The sequence below is a fragment of the Salvia hispanica genome, chromosome 1, assembly GCF_023119035.1.
Source record: "Salvia hispanica cultivar TCC Black 2014 chromosome 1, UniMelb_Shisp_WGS_1.0, whole genome shotgun sequence".
NCBI classification, from domain to species: domain Eukaryota; kingdom Viridiplantae; phylum Streptophyta; class Magnoliopsida; order Lamiales; family Lamiaceae; genus Salvia; species Salvia hispanica.
In genome coordinates, this window is record NC_062965.1 from 39,683,139 (window position 1) to 39,700,321 (window position 17,183).

Consider the following 17,183-nt stretch of genomic DNA (forward strand, 5'->3'; position numbering starts at 1 on the left):
CTCATAATTCTAGAGCATAAAATTGAGAGAGTTCTTCATTGTGCAAGAGGTTGAAAACGGAATCAAGAGAAGATCAAGGCTACAAGGATTCAACCATTGGGTTTTATTGCTTTAGTTCTTATGTTCACTTTGTTTTTCCCTTCATTCTACTCTCTCCGTTCCGCGGTAGTTGAGGCGTTTCTTTTCGGCATGAGATTTAAGAAAAATTGTGCTAAGTGGGTTAAATAAAGAAAAAAGTGAAAATGGTAGAGAGATGAAGAAAGAATAAATTAGGAGAGAGTAAAGTAAGAGACAAGAAATGTGTTGACTTTTGCTATAAAAAGAAATGACTCAACTACTATGGAACGTACCGAAATGGCAAAATGACTCAACTACCGCGGAACGGGGGGAGTACGTTTTTAGCTTATTCAATTATGTGTAACTAAACTCATAGGATTCTGGGGATGTGTTAGCAACGACTTTGGTTATACAATTTTTTTTTCTATTTAATATCCGTTTTTGTTTTTACTTTATTTCTTCCTTAAGTTGTTCCGTAATACTTCATGCTTGAGTGACACATTCGATGAAGATTTAATATAACTTGCTACATAATCGTGAGAGGAGGTTGGCGAGTTAGATCCACTTAATAGACACAACAATTAGCTTACTTTAAAACGACACTGTTAATTGAGAGTGTGGAATTTTCAAGGGTCTTAGGAGCTTTTAGGAGTTACGAATCTATGATTGACAACCCTAGTATACGAAAAACTCTACAATCCACTTTCAACCCGATTCAGTATTATTCTAGCAGTTCCGCACGAATAGAATCACTATTATTATTACATTGAGTTTGCTTGTGCATTTATAAGATGTTTTATAAACATTTAAATGTATAAGAAGCAAACAAAGTCTAAGTCTTTGATACGCTCGATTTTTGCAATATTTTAAGGCCATTATTTGGTCCGTTTTTAATGTCAAAGTCACTCTACACGTCCATTATTTGCATATTTTGTCTATTTTAGTATTTTGACGTGTTTTGTGAGAAATGTGCATAATTGAGCCGAAAAAGGGAGCCAAAACGCCAAGTTTGGAAATCTCTGGAGTCGACGGCGACAGCGACCGCCGCGGATGTGTGCGGCGACCGCCGGCGTCCGGCGGGCAGATCAATGCACGCGGTCCGCCTCGGAAAAATGTGCTCGGAAGAGAAGTCTCGTCCGGCGACCGCCGGAAGACGTGCGGCGGTCCGCCGCCGAGGGAATCGGACTCTCTACGGACTCCAACGCGGCGACCGCCGGCCAAGGTGCGACGGCCCGCCGGAGAAAGGCGGCGAATTCGAGAAGCCCTAGATTTGCGCCCGTATTTACCATATTTTGGAGATCTTTTTCTTCTACAACGAGGAATGGCTTTCCCCTATAAATAAGACCTCAAGCTTCATCAAAAGAGAGAACTTCTACTTGCAAAATACTTCATAAAGATCAAGACCTACAATACTTCATTGGTGCAAGGAGTTGGAGAAGGATTTCAAGAACATCAAGAACGACAAGGATTCAACCTACGGGTTTTAATTGCTTTAGTTTTATGTTCAAATTGTAATATCTAGCCTTTGTCATCCCCGTGTTCGTCTTCCGGTCTAACCTTTAGCTATAGTATATATACTCTGTATACTTGCAAAGTTTATTTAGTGCTAATAAAAAGTGCATCAAGTTTTTGGCGCTGTTGCCGGGGAAGAATTCACTTTGGAGTGATATCTTCAAACGGACAATTTGCTACTTTGGATTTTAATTGCTTTCTGTTTTTAATTTTAGTTTCTAATTCGTTTTTGTTTTTGGTTCTTGCAGGTTTTGGATGCGAACGCGCACTGGGAAGGACAGCCTAGAACCGCTCGATTTGGAACTTGAAAGAGCTCGTTGGAAAATAAGATGTGAAAAAGGATCAGGATCATGAACAATGGGTGACCGAACAGACATCGAGAAATTGCAGGAAATGGTGAAGCTACTGATGGATGAGAGAAATGCGGAAAGGGCAGCCCGCGAGGCTTTAGAGAAGAAGAATCAGGAAATACAACTCGTGAAGAACATGTTCAATCATGGGAATATGATAATCTTTCCCGAAGGACCTCGTATAGACACTAACAATTTCGAGTTACGCATACCCCTTATTCAAAGGGTCGAGCAAACTCCTTTTGCAGGTAGGGCTACAGAGACTGCCAATCGCCATCTCTCCAAATTTTTGGAGATCTCAAACACTCTCAAGTTGAATGGTGTCGATGATGATGCCATAAGAGTAAGACTCTTTCCCTTTTCATTAACTGATTCTGCTAAAGAGTGGTTTGAATGTATGCCCAGAGAAAAGGTCTCCACATGGAAGGACATTGTAGCTGCCTTCCTCGACAAGTACTATCCGCCGGGCACAATTTTAAAGCTCAAAAGTGAGATCTTCCAATTCATACAAGGCCATGACGAACCCCTCTATGAGGCATTTGCTCGTTTCAAAGCCCTTCTACGAAAGTTCCCTAACCATGGTTTCACCGTGGACCATCAGGTAGGAATTCTCTATAATTGGTTTAATGAGAAAATTTGTGCTAAGAAAGTCAGGTGAGAAAGCCATGGCGATGATAGAGGAATTCGCCACCAATAGCAGGGGGTGGTCGAAAGAAAGGCATAACCTAAAAAGGATAGCTGCAGTTGAAGGAGCCGAGGAAAGCTCTTTTGCAAAGGAATTGGCCGAGCTTCGAGTTAGGGTGGACCAAATGGATTCATCAAGGAAGGAGGACCCAATTCCACCAACCTCCATTATAGCAGTCTCTAAACCCGAAACTCCTACCCCGACAGTGGAGGAAATCAACTACATGCAAGGAGGCGGTCCCAATAGAAATTACAACAATAATTATCGCCTTAACCATGGGGACGGTAATTTCAATAATTATAATGGAAACCGACCTCATCCTAATCTCTCTTATTCTAACTTGCAACCCCCCGCAGGATTTAATGTTAGCAAGGGAGGAGTAGTTGAGACACTCAAGAAGGAGGAAAAGTATGAACAAGGGATCACAAGGATCTTGGAGGTAATCGCGCAAGACAGGAAGGTTAATGACACCAAGATCGGAGTGGTCGAAGCTAGAATAAACAACCTCGAGCAGGGGATGAACACGATCTCAACTGCCATAGCCAACATCAACACTCAAATGGAGCAAATCCAAAAGAAGTTGGATGAGGACAGGGCAAAGGCAGCCGCACGAGTGGATGACATCAATAAGAAGTGGGTGGCAAAGCAGAAAACTGAGGACTGCCCAGTCGCCGGCGGACCGCCGCACACCACGCGGCGGACCGCCACTGAAGCATAGAATGGAGTCTGCCCAGCCGCCGGCGGACCGCCGCACACTACGCGGCGGGCCGCCACAGAGAAGGCAGAAGCACCCGCTCAGCAGGGACTCGTGCGGCATAATGGGATTGTGCTACCTTTTCAACCAAAGAGGAAGTTTAAGCTCGAAGAGCAGTTCAAGCATTTTTTGAACATGTTTTGTAAAGTTCATACTAACATTCCTCTAGTTGAATCGTTGCAGGAAATACCTAAATATGCGAAGCTACTAAGGGAGGCAGTGATGAGGAAGAGAAAGCCAACAAAAGCCGACCTTAAGCTACCACATCATTGCAGCGAGATCATCCAAAAGGAGAAGGCAATGAAGCAGAGAGATTCGGGCCAATTCATTATCCGATGCCGGATTGGAGAGGGAAAGGTTGACAAGGCCCTATGCGATTTAGGATCTTCCATCAATCTCATGCCACTGAAGTACTACGAAAAGCTCAACATTGGGCCACTCAAAACTTCAGACGTAACACTCAGGTTGGCCGATAACTCGTCCATAAAAACTGTTGGTATGATTGACGATGTCCTAGTGAAAGTCTATGATTTCATTTTTCCCGCCGATTTTATTGTGCTTGACATGAAAGTAGACAAGAACGTCCCTCTAATCTTAGGGAGAGATTTTCTTGCTACTTGCAAAGCTTTGATTGATGTAGGTCGTGGCGAGATCACAATTAGCGATAACCATAGCCAATCCACCTATAAGATCGAAAGCGAGATGCTCAAGTTTGAGGAAGCAAAGCGGGCAAAGATGGAACAGCAGTGTAGGGCAGTCATGATCACGGATTTGACCAAACCTCAAGACCCCTTTGAAGTGGAGGATCCTACTACCTCCACTATCTACATTGTCAACGAGGTAAGACGTTCTCCCAAAAAGGACGATACTAATCCCTCCACCTCTATCCCGCAGAAAAAGAAGCAAAAGAGGAAGAAGGCAACCAAGGAGGACCCCGAGATATATGTTATCAAAACAAATAAGGGGAAATACAAGTGGTGGAAGAAGCTAGGGACCAAGTTGCTCCCTATGCCCATTTTCAACACTCGGGTCGTTGATCCGCCCAATTAGTGGGCCACTTCAAGTCGAGCTAACGACTAAAAACAAAAGCGCTTGTTGGGAGGCAACCCAATTTTTCGTTGATTTAGTTATTTTCTTTATTTTTGTTTTTTTTGTTTTTGTTTAAAATAAAATAAAATAATAATAATAATAATAATAATAATAACGCGTGGCGGTCGCCGCACTTAACACGGCGGTCGTCACACGTGTTTTCACATGTGCAGGACAGGTCGGGCTTAGGGCAGGCTTAGGGCGGGCTGGATAAACCGCTGAACGGGCCGCGGCGGCCTGCCACGAACCGCTGTTTTAAACGCCCGTGCGGCGGCCCACCGCGCGCAGTCCAGAGACGGGAATGCAGTTATAAAAGGTATGTTTTCCATTCCTTCTCAAATTCCTTCCTTGCACACAACCCCCACCTTTATAAATCACCAATTTCACACACCCACACCATAATTCTCTCAATTCTCTTCAAGTTTAGAGTCTTCATCTCCAATTCTCAATCAACACAAGGTATGCATCCTAACTAAATTTCTGAGTTTTGTTCTACTTCTTCCATGGATTTAAGCATGTTTTGGATGAATTGTTCGGTGAAAACTCTTATTTTATGATGGGGGATGATTGTGTATGCTTATTTGTGGATTTCCATGGTGATATTGTGTTTTGGTGATAGTTTTGAAGCTTTGTGAATAGTGATTTCTTCTTATTTCTACTTGTTTTTATGTTACAATCATGTTCATAGCATTGTGAGGCTATTATTACTTCCATGATAGATCTATTGTTGATACGTCTCTGCATGGGGGATGAGTTCACGTTGGGGGATGGATTTGTGTTTCCTAGTTTGGATGATTATGTTCTATATGTTTCCACGCTACCATCTAGGAAGTTTTATACACCTAAGCTTGCACTTACATGTCTTACATGTTGATCCATTGGTATTGATTATAAGAGTGCAAGTTTGGGGGAACCTTTGATTTTCTCATTATTGGTATACATTCTAATTGTTGTACTTCTCGTTTGTAGAAATATGGGATCAAAGGGAAAGCCCAAGAACGCGAAGAACTACGGCGTTAGCCTTGCCTCGGACGAGCAAAATGCTATGTGGAAGAAGTTGTCGGCGCGAGAGACGGCGCCTTCGCGGTACCCCCACGATTTCCCTCTTCAAACTTTGGGAATCGCGGAGGACTTTTGGGCATTATGTGATGTAGGTGACGGGAACGGCCTTCGGTACATGTTTGAGTGGAAGTGGCTGTCGTTTAGGAAGTATACTCTCGAGTTCCTAAGCTCGTTGAAGGTCACAAAGGATCGCCGACAAAACATCCCGCTTAGCATCGATTTCCGCCTAGGCAACCGATGGCACTCGCTCACCATGGAGGAGCTTTGCGGAATCTTCCATTGCTTCGATCCCAACCCCGAGACCAATAATGAATACGACTTTGATGAGGTTTGGGGTGCGATGACGAATGAGCACGAGCATGCCGCGGGCTACGCCAAGTCTTCCACAATCCGCAACCCGGTTTTAAGGTACCTCCACCAAGCCATGACCCAACTTATGTTTGTTAGGGTTGACGGGGGAAGTGTCTCCCAAACGGAGTTAAATGTGATTTGGTGCCTCCTCAACAAGAAGGGATTCGACTATGGAACCCTTTTTACTATCTATGTGGATCGGATCACGAAGAAGGATGGCGGCGTCATATGTTGTGGTTGTTTGATCACGGCAATCTCCGAGCATTTGGAGGTGTCTTTCGCGGGTTTGACGGAAGATGGCGGGGAGCGCTTCATCACTTATGAGGTGTTATTTTCGGTGGGGCTCTTGAGGACCGACTCTTGGGGGCAAGGATATTTCCTACAAGTGGCGGGGGATCACTTCCCCGTTCCCATCCCGCAGTTGACTAAGGTCGACGTTTGGGCGAACCAAGCCAATTGGAAGCTCAACACCCCGGCGCACCGGAGAGCCATTGAGGCTAACCCCGTCAATGAGGAATTTAGGAATCCCCATCTTTGAGGCCGATGAGGACTCCGCCTCCGATGCTATCGATCACTACACAGAAGAAGGGGAGCACTCGCATGCGCAAGAGAGTCAAGTGCCACCGCCACCGCCGCCCCAACGCCGTCAAGAAGTGGAAGAAGTCGACGGACATCACCGACGGACTAGAGCAAACCGCCGCCGCGGAAGGCCGAACCCCGATGAGGAGTTTCAAGCAAACACCTCCGCCCAACTAGGAGATATCTACTCCTACATGCAAAACGTGTCCAACACTTGGGACACCCGTTGGGCGGAGCAACAAAGGGAGAACGCCTACAACCGCCAAGGATGGACGGCTCAAGGCGATTGGCGCACGGCGGAGCAACAATTTTGGGAGCAACAAAGGCTTGAAGACGTGCATCGCCGTCGTGAGATTGAAGAGCTCCACCGGATGGCCACCGAGGCTCGACAAGAGCGCCAAACAATGAGTGGCGACATCGCCTATCTTATTGGTGCATTCGACGACCTCAACGCCCGTTTTCCTCCTCCTCATGATTGAAGAAGTCAAGCTCAATGACTTTAAATGAGCATTTGTATCATGTTTTTGGATGTTTTAAAGACAATTTATTTTCTTGTTTTTGACAATTTTTGCTTTAAGTTAAGTTTTTTTGGTTTTAGTTTAATTTTGTGCATTGAAAATTTTTTCGCAGGCTCTGACCTCTCCGCGGCGACCGCCGCATGTGCTGCGGCGGTCCGCCACCTGCTCGCTGGAACATTCTGTTGTCGCGCGGCGACCGCCGGACATGCTGCGGCGGGCCGCCGCCTGGGCGTATTTTTCCAGCGCGATTTTTCCAAAGTTTCTCAACTTTCGCCCGGTCAAGCCTCGACGCAAGAATTTTCAAGGTACGTTTTTTTTTCAGTAGTTCACTCACGTCCCTACCGACTCTACAAACTTATTTTACACTTTGTTGTAAATAAGTTTGGGGGGATGAAGTGGTGGACCGTGAGTTTAGGATTTTTTTTTTCTTTTTGTTTTAAGTTTTTGTTTTTGTTTTTCAAAACCCCGTAGGTGAATTTTGTGTTCTAAAAATGTTTTCTTGAATCCATGTCGTGAACTTAACATGAAGAACTTAGAAACACGCATGCTTAGGGACACACTTTAGATCGAGTTGCCAATGATATTACATTCCATCTATGTTTAAGTGTGGCTTAACGTTTTGATTTGATGGTTTGGTGAAAAGGTGCATAATTAGTGAATTGCTTGTTCGCCTTGAATCATGCTTTATACCTTGTGAGGATTTGAGCCTATATTTCATTCTTGTGTGATTTATCTGCATTCATGTATATGTTTCTAGAACTTGCTCCTAGTCTTGCCTAAGTTTACATAGTGTTTAAGTTGATTTAGGAGGATGATTGACCATCTTTTCTTAGCCTACTTTTGTCCAAAATATTGACCTTCTCAAAATTTCAAAATTTTTCCCTTTGGAGCCAATTTTGAGCCTTTAAGCCTATTCTTTGGAAGCCAAAATAATGGGGACAATTCCTTGGGTTAGTTAGTTTTTGCTATCTTATTTTGTAAAGGAATTGGAGAGATAAGGAGAAAGTATAAAAAGTGGTGTGCTTAATGTAAAGAAAAGTACAAGTTGTGAAATTGAGAAAAATTCCAAATATGTGCTTGATCTTAGAAAAAAAAAGAAAGGATGTGTAAGAAAGAAAAAGAAAAAGAAAAAAAAAGAAAGAAATGTGTGAAAGGTTGTGAAAAGAAAAGAAAATCAAAGGATTGGAAAGTGAGTTGAAGGAGAAATAAATAAAGTGTTAAAAGTGTCTTGGGTTTAGAAAAGTGGAGTTATCTTTACTCTACTTGGGATATTTTTATTTTTAAGTCACTTTTTAGCCAAATATTCCTCACCTACCAAAGAGCCTACATTACAACCAAAGATAAAGACCTTTCGGACTTTTGAAGCTTAATCACATTTAGTAGAGGAGGGATTAGACTTTGAGCAAGCCTATGGTAAACTTTGCATGATGCATGATTTGAGTGCTTATATACACATTATCCTTATACACTTTGAGAGTGAGAGAACACTTCCCATCTTTGGAAGTTTGTCACATGCGAGGGCTTGAATTCAAGGTGTTCCACGAGTTAGTAATGAAAGTGCACTAATAAGCCTTGCTTGATTTGATTGCGTTAATACATGTTTAAACTGTTCTTCCATCTTTTGAGGCAATTATGACATCTAGTCCTTGTGCATTCCGTGCGTCTATTCTTGTGTCTTTATTGTTTTGTTCGAGGACAAACAAAAATGTAAGTTTGGGGGAGTTGATACGCTCGGATTTTGCACTGTTTTAAGGCCATTATTTGGTCCGTTTTTAATGTCAAAGTCACTCTACACGTCCATTATTTGCATATTTTGTCTATTTTGGTATTTTGACGTGTTTTGTGAGAAATGTGCATAATTGAGCCGAAAAAGTATGTGTAACTAAACTCATAGGATTCTAGGGATGTGTTACTAACGACTTTGGTTATACAATTCCAGTTTTCTATTTAATATCCGTTTTGTTTTTACTTTTTTTCTTCCCTAAGTAGTTTTGATGCTGCATAATTGAGTGACACAATTGTGTATGATTTAATATAATTTGCTTCATAACTGTGACAGAGTTCTAGCGAGTTAGATTCACTTAGTAGACGCTACAGTTAGCTTCCCTTAAAACGTGCACTGTTAATTGAGAGTGAGGACTTTTCAAATGTCTTAGGAGCTTTTTGGGGTTACGTGTTAGGATTGACAACCCTAATCTTGTAACCAACGTTTGTATCGCATGAGCATAAGCTAGGTGACCCGTTCTATCAAAAAGAAGAATTTCACGACCTAGATAGGCTTAGACTACCTATCATGAAAGGTTGCAATGTCAGTCCACATATTTCTAAGCCTTATTGAAATAAGATGACATTGGTGTGGTATAGCACTGAACGGATCTAACAGCAAGACGTGTCTTTATACTATCTACTTGAAAGACTAGGTCTTGATAAAATACTATTTCTTAATCTACATATGTTAGCATTGAGCATACGGTATTAATTATGCATTACTTTGACTTATCAAATGGTGCGAGTTTTTCGCAACCCAATAATCCTGGTATATTGGGTAGTGGTGATTAATATCTAGACTTTGTCATCCCCGTGTTCGTCTTCCCCGTGTTCGACATCCGGTACTAACCTTTAGCTATACTATATATACTCTGTATACTTGCAAGTTTATTTAGTGCTAATAAAAAGTGCATCAAGTTTTTGGCGCCGTTGCCGGGGAAGACAATTCACTTTGGAGTGATATCTTCAAACGGACAATTTGCTACTTTGGATTTTAATTGCTTTCTGTTTTTAATTTTAGTTTCTAATTCGTTTTTGTTTTTGGTTCTTGCAGGTTTTGGATGTGAACGCGCTCTGGGAAGGACAGCCTAGAACCGCTCGATTTGGAACTTGAAAGAGCTCGTTGGAAAATAAGATGTGAAAAAGGATCAGGATCATGAACAATGGGTGACCGAACAGACATCGAGAAATTGCAGGAAATGGTGAAGCTACTGATGGATGAGAGAAATGCGGAAAGGGCAGCCCGCGAGGCTTTAGAGAAGAAGAATCAGGAAATACAACTCGTGATGAACATGTTCAATCATGGGAATATGATAATCTTTCCCGAAGGACCTCGTATAGACGCTAACAATTTCGAGTTACGCATGCCCCTTATTCAAAGGGTCGAGCAAACTCCTTTTGCAGGTAAGGCTATAGAGGATGCCAATCGCCATCTCTCCAAATTTGTGGAGATCTCAAACACTCTCAAGTTGAATGGTGTCGATGATGATGCCATAAGGGTAAGACTCTTTCCCTTTTCATTAACTGATTCTGCTAAAGAGTGGTTTGAATGTATGCCCAGAGATAAGGTCTCTACATGGAAGGACATTGTAGCTGCCTTCCTCGACAAGTACTATCCGCCGGGCACAATTTTGAAGCTCAAAAGTGAGATCTCCCAATTCATACAAGGCCATGACGAACCCCTCTATGAGGCATTTGCTCGTTTCAAAGCCCTTCTACGAAAGTGCCCTAACCGTGGTTTCACCGTGGACCATCAGGTAGGAATTCTCTATAATGGGTTTAACGAGAAAATTTGTGCTATGCTTGATTCAGGTGCAAATGGAGGGTTCTTAAGGAAGTCAGGTGAGGAAGCCATGGCGATGATAGAGGAATTCGCCACCAATAGCAGGGGGTGGTCGAAAGAAAGGCATGACCTAAAAAGGATAGCTGCAGTTGAAGAAGCCGAGGAAAGCTCTTTTGCAAAGGAATTGGCCGAGCTTCGAGTTAGGGTGGACCAAATGGATTCATCAAGGAAGGAGGACCCAATTCCACCAACCTCCATTATAGCAGTCTCTAAACCCGAAACTCCTACCCCGACAGTGGAGGAAATCAACTACATGCAAGGAGGCGGTCCCAATAGAAATTACAACAATAATTATCGCCCTAACCATGGGGGCGGTAATTTCAATAATTATAATGGAAACTGACCTCATCCTAATCTCTCTTATTCTAACAACAATTACATGCAACCCCCCGCAGGATATAATTTTAGCAAGGGAGGAGTAGTTGAGACACTCAAGAAGGAGGAAAAGTATGAACAAGGGATCACAAGGATCTTGGAGGTAATCGCGCAAGACAGGAAGGTTAATGACACCAAGATTGGAGTGGTCGAAGCTAGAATAAACAACCTCGAGCAGGGGATGAACACGATCTCAACTGCCATAGCCAACATCAACACTCAAATGGAGCAAATCCAAAAGAAGTTGGATAAGGACAGGGCAAAGGCATCCGCACGAGTGGATGACATCAATATGAAGTGGGTGGCAAAGCAGAAAACTGAGGACTGCCCAGTCGCCAGCGAACCGCCGCACACCACGCGGCGGACCGCCACTGAAGCACAGAATGGAGTCTGCCCAGCCGCCGCCGGACCGCCGCACACTACGCGGCGGGCCGCCACAGAGAAGTCAGAAGCACCCGCTCAGCAGGGACTCGTGCGGCATAATGGGATTGTGCTACCTTTTCAACCAAAGAGGAAGTTTAAGCTCGAAGATCAGTTCAAGCATTTTTTGAACATGTTTTGTAAAGTTCATACTAACATTCCTCTAGTTGAATCGTTGCAGGAAATACCTAAATATGCGAAGCTACTAAGGGAGGCGGTGATGAGGAAGAGAAAGCCAACAAAAGCCGACCTTAAGCTACCACATCATTGCAGCGAGATCATCCAAAAGGAGAAGGCAGTGAAGCAGAGAGATCCGGGCCAATTCATTATCCGATGCCGGATTGGAGAGGGAAAGGTTGACAAGGCCCTATGCGATTTAGGATCTTCCATCAATCTCATGGAAGGACATTGTAGCTGCCTTCCTCGACAAGTACTATCCGCCGGGCACAATTTTGAAGCTCAAAAGTGAGATCTTCCAATTCATACAAGGCCATGACGAACCCCTCTATGAGGCATTTGCTCGTCTTAAAGCCCTTCTACGAAAGTGCCCTAACCATGGTTTCACCGTGGACCATCAGGTAGGAATTCTCTATAATGGGTTTAACGAGAAAATTTGTGCTATGCTTGATTCAGGTGCAAATGGAGGGTTCTTAAGGAAGTCAGGTGAGGAAGCCGTGGCGATGATAGAGGAATTCGCCACCAATAGCAGGGGGTGGTCGAAAGAAAGGCATAACCTAAAAAGGATAGCTGCAGTTGAAGAAGCCGAGGAAAGCTCTTTTGCAAAGGAATTGGCCGAGCTTCGAGTTAGGATGGACCAAATGGATTCAAAAGGAAGGAGGACCCAATTCCACCAACCTCCATTATAGCAGTCTCTAAACCCGAAACTCCTACCCCGACAGTGGAGGAAATCAACTACATGCAAGGAGGCGGTCCCAATAGAAATTACAACAATAATTATCGCCCTAACCATGCGGGCGGTAATTTCAATAATTATAATGGAAACCGACCTCATCCTAATCTCTCTTATTCTAACAACAATTACTTGCAACCCCCCGCAGGATTTAATGTTAGCAAGGGAGGAGTAGTTGAGACACTCAAGAAGGAGGAAAAGTATGAACAAGGGATCACAAGGATCTTGGAGAGTTCAATATTACTTCTGTAGTGGCTGCTCGTAATATTCCAATATAAGCTTGTATTAAATTGTGGGTTCAATTTAATTAGTAAAAAGCTAATTGGGGAGCCCATATCCAAAACCTTCCATAGATCCCCTGGGCCCAAAAGGAACTTAATATAGATAGGAGAATAAAGGATACAGAATAATCATTATTTCATTCACATGAAATTTTCGTCCCTTCTCTCTAGGAAGGAGAACAAAATTTTCAGCTCCTCCTCCGTGAGAATTTTCTGTCTTTCTTTATTCGAGTCCTAGTATTTTGATGAGATCAGCCCACCCCGATATCGAGATACAGTTCGGGAACCAGAGAAAGATCCGTGGTCTAGTATCGAAGATCATCACGTGGAGAAGGCGCATGCAATCGTCAATTATTTGGAGAATCAAAGTCGGTAACTCTAAACAATAGAAATCATGTTTAGGATTTATATTTTCTAAGCATGAATTATTTGCGTTCTAACATGCAATTATCAGTTTAACATGTGAATTGATTAATCGCATAATCGGTCAAATAGATCCGTATCTGATTTATTTATTTTGTACAAGTCTTCCGTTGTGCAAGGGGCACCAAACCCCCACAGTTGGAACTTGTATATCCATAACTGTGAACGCACATCCCTGGAATTCTCTTCTCTCTCATATTTTTACCTCTTTAATTTGTTGCAATTAGTTGTTATTTGCTTTCAAGTGTTCTTGTTTTCAAAAAGTTTTCCAAAATTTCTATTTTTCCAAATAGTGAAAGAAGTTTAGAAGGTAGACAATCTGTGATTCTATTCCCCATGTTCGATATCCAGTACTGACCTTTAGCTACACTATATATACTCTGTATACTTGTAGGTTTATTTAGTGCTAATAAAAAGTGCATCAACTATGGATGGTTCAAAGCCAACAACTACCTATCCTTATGCTTATATACCTCTCGAGGGTTGAGCTTGTGTCTTGCATGCATCTGCATTTGGCTATTTCCACTCATGTGGGGGATTGTTGTAATCGTATGCCCGGTCAATGGACTTTGACCAAGAATAATTTCAACAATACATTTAATTTTATAAAGTTAAATGGTATAGCGTCGATCTACGTTCAAAATAAATGACCGTGGTATATTCATTTTCTCAAATCCAATTCCCGGTGAGTGAGAAATAATGGATTAAGGTTGTGCAAATTTGTGAGCTATTTAAATGAGTTATGAGAGAAGTCATGTGATTAATTAAGTGAGTTAATTATCCCACATTGAAAGTAACAACCTTATTAATCTAGTACTATTTAATAAGAAGGATTATTACATGTAATAATTGTAGTGGACTAAGATGGCATGTAGAACCCATGCGCGCGCCGCTGCCCGCCCCGCCGCGACCCACGAGCACGTGCTCGTGCTCGTGCTCGTGCTCATGTCCTTGGACTTGAATCTTGGCAATTGGTCTTTGGACTGTTCTTTGGACCTGATCGTGGGGCTCGGTGCTTGGGTTCGATCCGAGGCTGGTCTAGTTCTTTTTAGACCACCACTATTTCTACGTCAGCAAGCCAAGTGAGATGACACCTCGTCAATATGACGTGATAAAGCCAACGTGGCTGACACGTGATGAAGTCCATGTCGTGAACAAACCTAGACGCGCAGCGTGTCCAAATACGTCCGTCCAGGATCAGCCTCTCCAGCTCTCGTAACAGCTTGTAACGCCCGGCGGTTACAGTCTCGCAATGATCACAGCCGGAGCTGCATCACTAGAGACGTACCAGTTTTATTTTTGGGGACGAAACGCCAATCCGAGAGCACTACCGGGTCTTGCGGAAAGATCACTCCTCGACTCGGCTATTTATGCTTACGGTTTATCGTTTCAATTTTCCATTGTAATTTTTCATTTCAGTTTTTCCATTCTGTATTATTTCTTTTGGATTGTATTACGCCTAGTATATCTCTTGTAATCCAGAAACCAACAATATCATTAAAATGTATAAAAGCTATGAAACTAATGCAACATAGTTTTAATTATTGTCCGATAGAGTCTTGTCAATTATTAAGCAAGTTATGTTAACATTAATATTCGTAATAATTTTCATTGCTAGATCAAATTTAGAATTCAGTAACTAACATGAATTTTCCCTTGAAAACATAAGTAGATTACTTGTAACAAATTAACCAAACAACGAGCCGACTTATGTAATTGTTTATTCTTCAAAATAAATGGAAAACCTAATTATTTTGGGAGGTCCATGACCTTTAGCCATGATGGACGGCTGGAAATATCAAGCCACCAATTATGGAGATTTTTCCTCCGTTTGATCAAATCCTCCATACCTCCTTCCTCCATCAGGAACCTGGTGTTTGGAAGGTGGGTCAGATCTGCTATGGTGAACCTCTCCCCACCCAAATATTTGCTCTTGGACAGCCTCTCCTCGTACACATCGAGCACTTTCTCCAATTTACCCTTGCAATCTTTGACTAATTCCATGTCGCCCACTTGGCCCTGTTGGGGTAAAACCACAAGCTGGAGGACCATTGTGTAAATCAATGGATTGTAGTTGTTCACTTCTACTTCCATCCATTGCTCCACCAAGGCTCTCTCTTCTAATGTTTCTCCCAATAGATTTGTGCCACCTTGGCTTGCGCTTTTTCCTGCGTAGTACCTGATTATGGCCCTAGATTCTGTTCTCCAAATGAAATTGAAATTGAAATTGAAATTGTTCTCCAAATGAAATTGAAATTGAAATTGAAACTGAAATTGTCATCAACAAATTTGTAAGAAAGAAAAATATAGTGAATTTTACCAAAAAGCTTGAAATCTCCATCCTCTATGGATGGGACTTGTCCAAAGGGCTGCAAAAAATGCGATTCACTATTGTTATATAACCTCCGTCCTATTAAAAATAGTTTTTCTTTTAAATTATCTCATTAAAAAAGAAACATTTACTAAAATAAAAATATCATCATCTCAACTTCATAAATAATTACCTGTCTAAGTAGATTTTGTGGTTGTTTCTGCTCTCCAGATTGAAGATCAATTTTTATGAGATCAAATTGAAATCCTAACTCGAAAAGGCAAGCCATAACCCTCTGTGGGCAAGCTGCATAGGTGGCACCATATACTTTAACCACCATTTTGCCCAATGAATTAACTTATTGAAATGCTTGCGATTTATAGCTACCAAAACATAATGTCCAAATTTATTTATATATTGAAGGAGCAGGGAACGGTGGTTGGTTGCACGGTGCTGGAGTTCTACTCACCATTCTAAGTTTACCTTTTTTTAGTTTAAAGTTGGTTGGAAATTGAGAAATTGTTTGGCTTTAATTTTATTATCTGAAAACAGGGGAGAATGTTTAACTGACTGACAGCCTTGAACAGATGATGATAATACATAAATTCAATAAGAGATCTTTTAGTTTTAAAATCAAGGTTTTCAGAAATGAAATGAAATAGCATTAATTTTGATGCTCATGTTTTTAGTAAAACATTTGTTATTTTTAGTTATCATCTAGGTGTTTGTATTCATCTCGTTAATCCTACAATAATTATCTTCTTCCTAAACCATCTTCCTAATAATTAAATGGAGGTGTAGTCGAAGTTTATATCTTCTTCCTTTTTAGTTTGTCGCAATTAAGATGACTTATTACTTAAAATGGAAACACATTTATCTCTACTTTATTTCATCTCTCTTACTTTACTCTCTCCACCTAACACACAAAATAAAATTGCATAAAATCTTGTGCTGCTCAAAGAATGGATCATCGTACTTGGGACGGAGAAAATTATTAAGACATTTCTATCCGACTACCATAATAAGTCTCTTGATTAATTTAATTATTTAGGAATGAGCACGAGATTTGCAATTCAAATAATTGAATCGAATCAAACTAAATTATTAAATTAGGTTGGGAGTTTTTGAATCGGTTTATATTTTTTATTCTCAATAATCAAAATTGATTGCCAAATATATTTAATACTAGTATATATTCATTAATTTTTTTTTTAGTATTATGTTTTAATACAAATAGTTCATTCTTTTTGTTGAATTTTCAAATGCCTCGGATATATCGATTTAGTTATAAAAAATTTGGATGAATGAATCTCGACTTTTGAATATTTGGTATCAATACATATTGGGTAGGGGTGGGTAGGTACAGTGTACCTTACCAAAACCATCATACTATATACCTTATCAAAAATTCGGTATGAGAAAAAATCATACCTTTATCTTACCAAAATTTTCGGTATACCGAACTTCGGTATACCTTATTTTCGGTATGACGAATTTCAATATCGATACCTTACCCTATTTTCGGTATGTCATACCTAAATTCGGTATACCGTACTTTTGCGGTATACTAGAGTTTTACGGTATATCGGATTACGGTATGACATGCTAAAATCTCATTATTTTGCAAATAATTCTAAATATAAAAACAATGAAAATAATATTTCAAAATACTTAGAAAACATCCTATTTAATAAAACTCCAAACATATTCAAGTAATGTACGTAATACTTATTTAACTAAAATCTTATATTTGTTTGAAACTAATTGATTCAAAGATATCAAGTTTCCTAATTGAGTTTATTTGATTTTATATTTACCTGATTATCCATCAACTCTAATGAGACAAGATTTGATTTCTACATGTAAATATTTATTTGTTTGGTAAAAATGTGATCT

General features: G+C 41.1%; 1 protein-coding gene and 3 non-coding genes across 5 annotated transcripts; all 4 read right to left on the reverse strand.

Moving 5' to 3' along the window:
- Positions 1-2,397: 2,397 nt before the first annotated feature.
- Positions 2,398-2,504, reverse strand: LOC125202868. Its single transcript, XR_007173206.1, has one exon. It is a non-coding gene; the product is annotated as a small nucleolar RNA R71 (small nucleolar RNA).
- A 7,854-nt stretch (positions 2,505-10,358) lies between these two features.
- Positions 10,359-10,465, reverse strand: LOC125202957. The gene has a single exon (XR_007173282.1). It is a non-coding gene; the product is annotated as a small nucleolar RNA R71 (small nucleolar RNA).
- Positions 10,466-11,817: 1,352 nt separating this feature from the next.
- On the reverse strand, positions 11,818-11,924 carry LOC125202870. Its single transcript, XR_007173208.1, has one exon. It is a non-coding gene; the product is annotated as a small nucleolar RNA R71 (small nucleolar RNA).
- Positions 11,925-14,607: 2,683 nt separating this feature from the next.
- On the reverse strand, positions 14,608-15,656 carry LOC125202500 (glutathione S-transferase F12). 2 transcript variants are annotated; one of them, XM_048100904.1, is made up of 3 exons: positions 15,481-15,656; positions 15,297-15,345; positions 14,608-15,144 (listed from the first exon to the last, which is right to left on the reverse strand). In XM_048100904.1, exons 1-3 carry the CDS (start codon positions 15,625-15,627, stop codon positions 14,726-14,728), a joined length of 615 nt encoding a protein of 204 aa, XP_047956861.1. In that variant the 5' UTR covers positions 15,628-15,656; the 3' UTR covers positions 14,608-14,725. The 2 variants fall into 2 exon arrangements, with proteins under 2 accessions (XP_047956861.1, XP_047956860.1); XM_048100903.1 differs by having other exon boundaries at positions 14,608-15,174.
- Between the last annotated feature and the right edge of the window lie 1,527 nt (positions 15,657-17,183).

Bases quoted from the DNA above. Each gene is read 5' to 3' on its own strand.
- LOC125202500 (XM_048100903.1), bottom strand. From the start codon at position 15,627: ATGGTGGTTAAAGTATATGGTGCCACCTATGCAGCTTGCCCACAGAGG. The intron at 15,346-15,480 runs GTAATTATTTAT...CATTTTTTGCAG, and splicing joins CACAAAATCTACTTAGACAG to CCCTTTGGACAAGTCCCATC. The intron at 15,175-15,296 runs GTAAAATTCACT...TTTGGAGAACAG, and splicing joins TGGAGATTTCAAGCTTTTTG to AATCTAGGGCCATAATCAGG.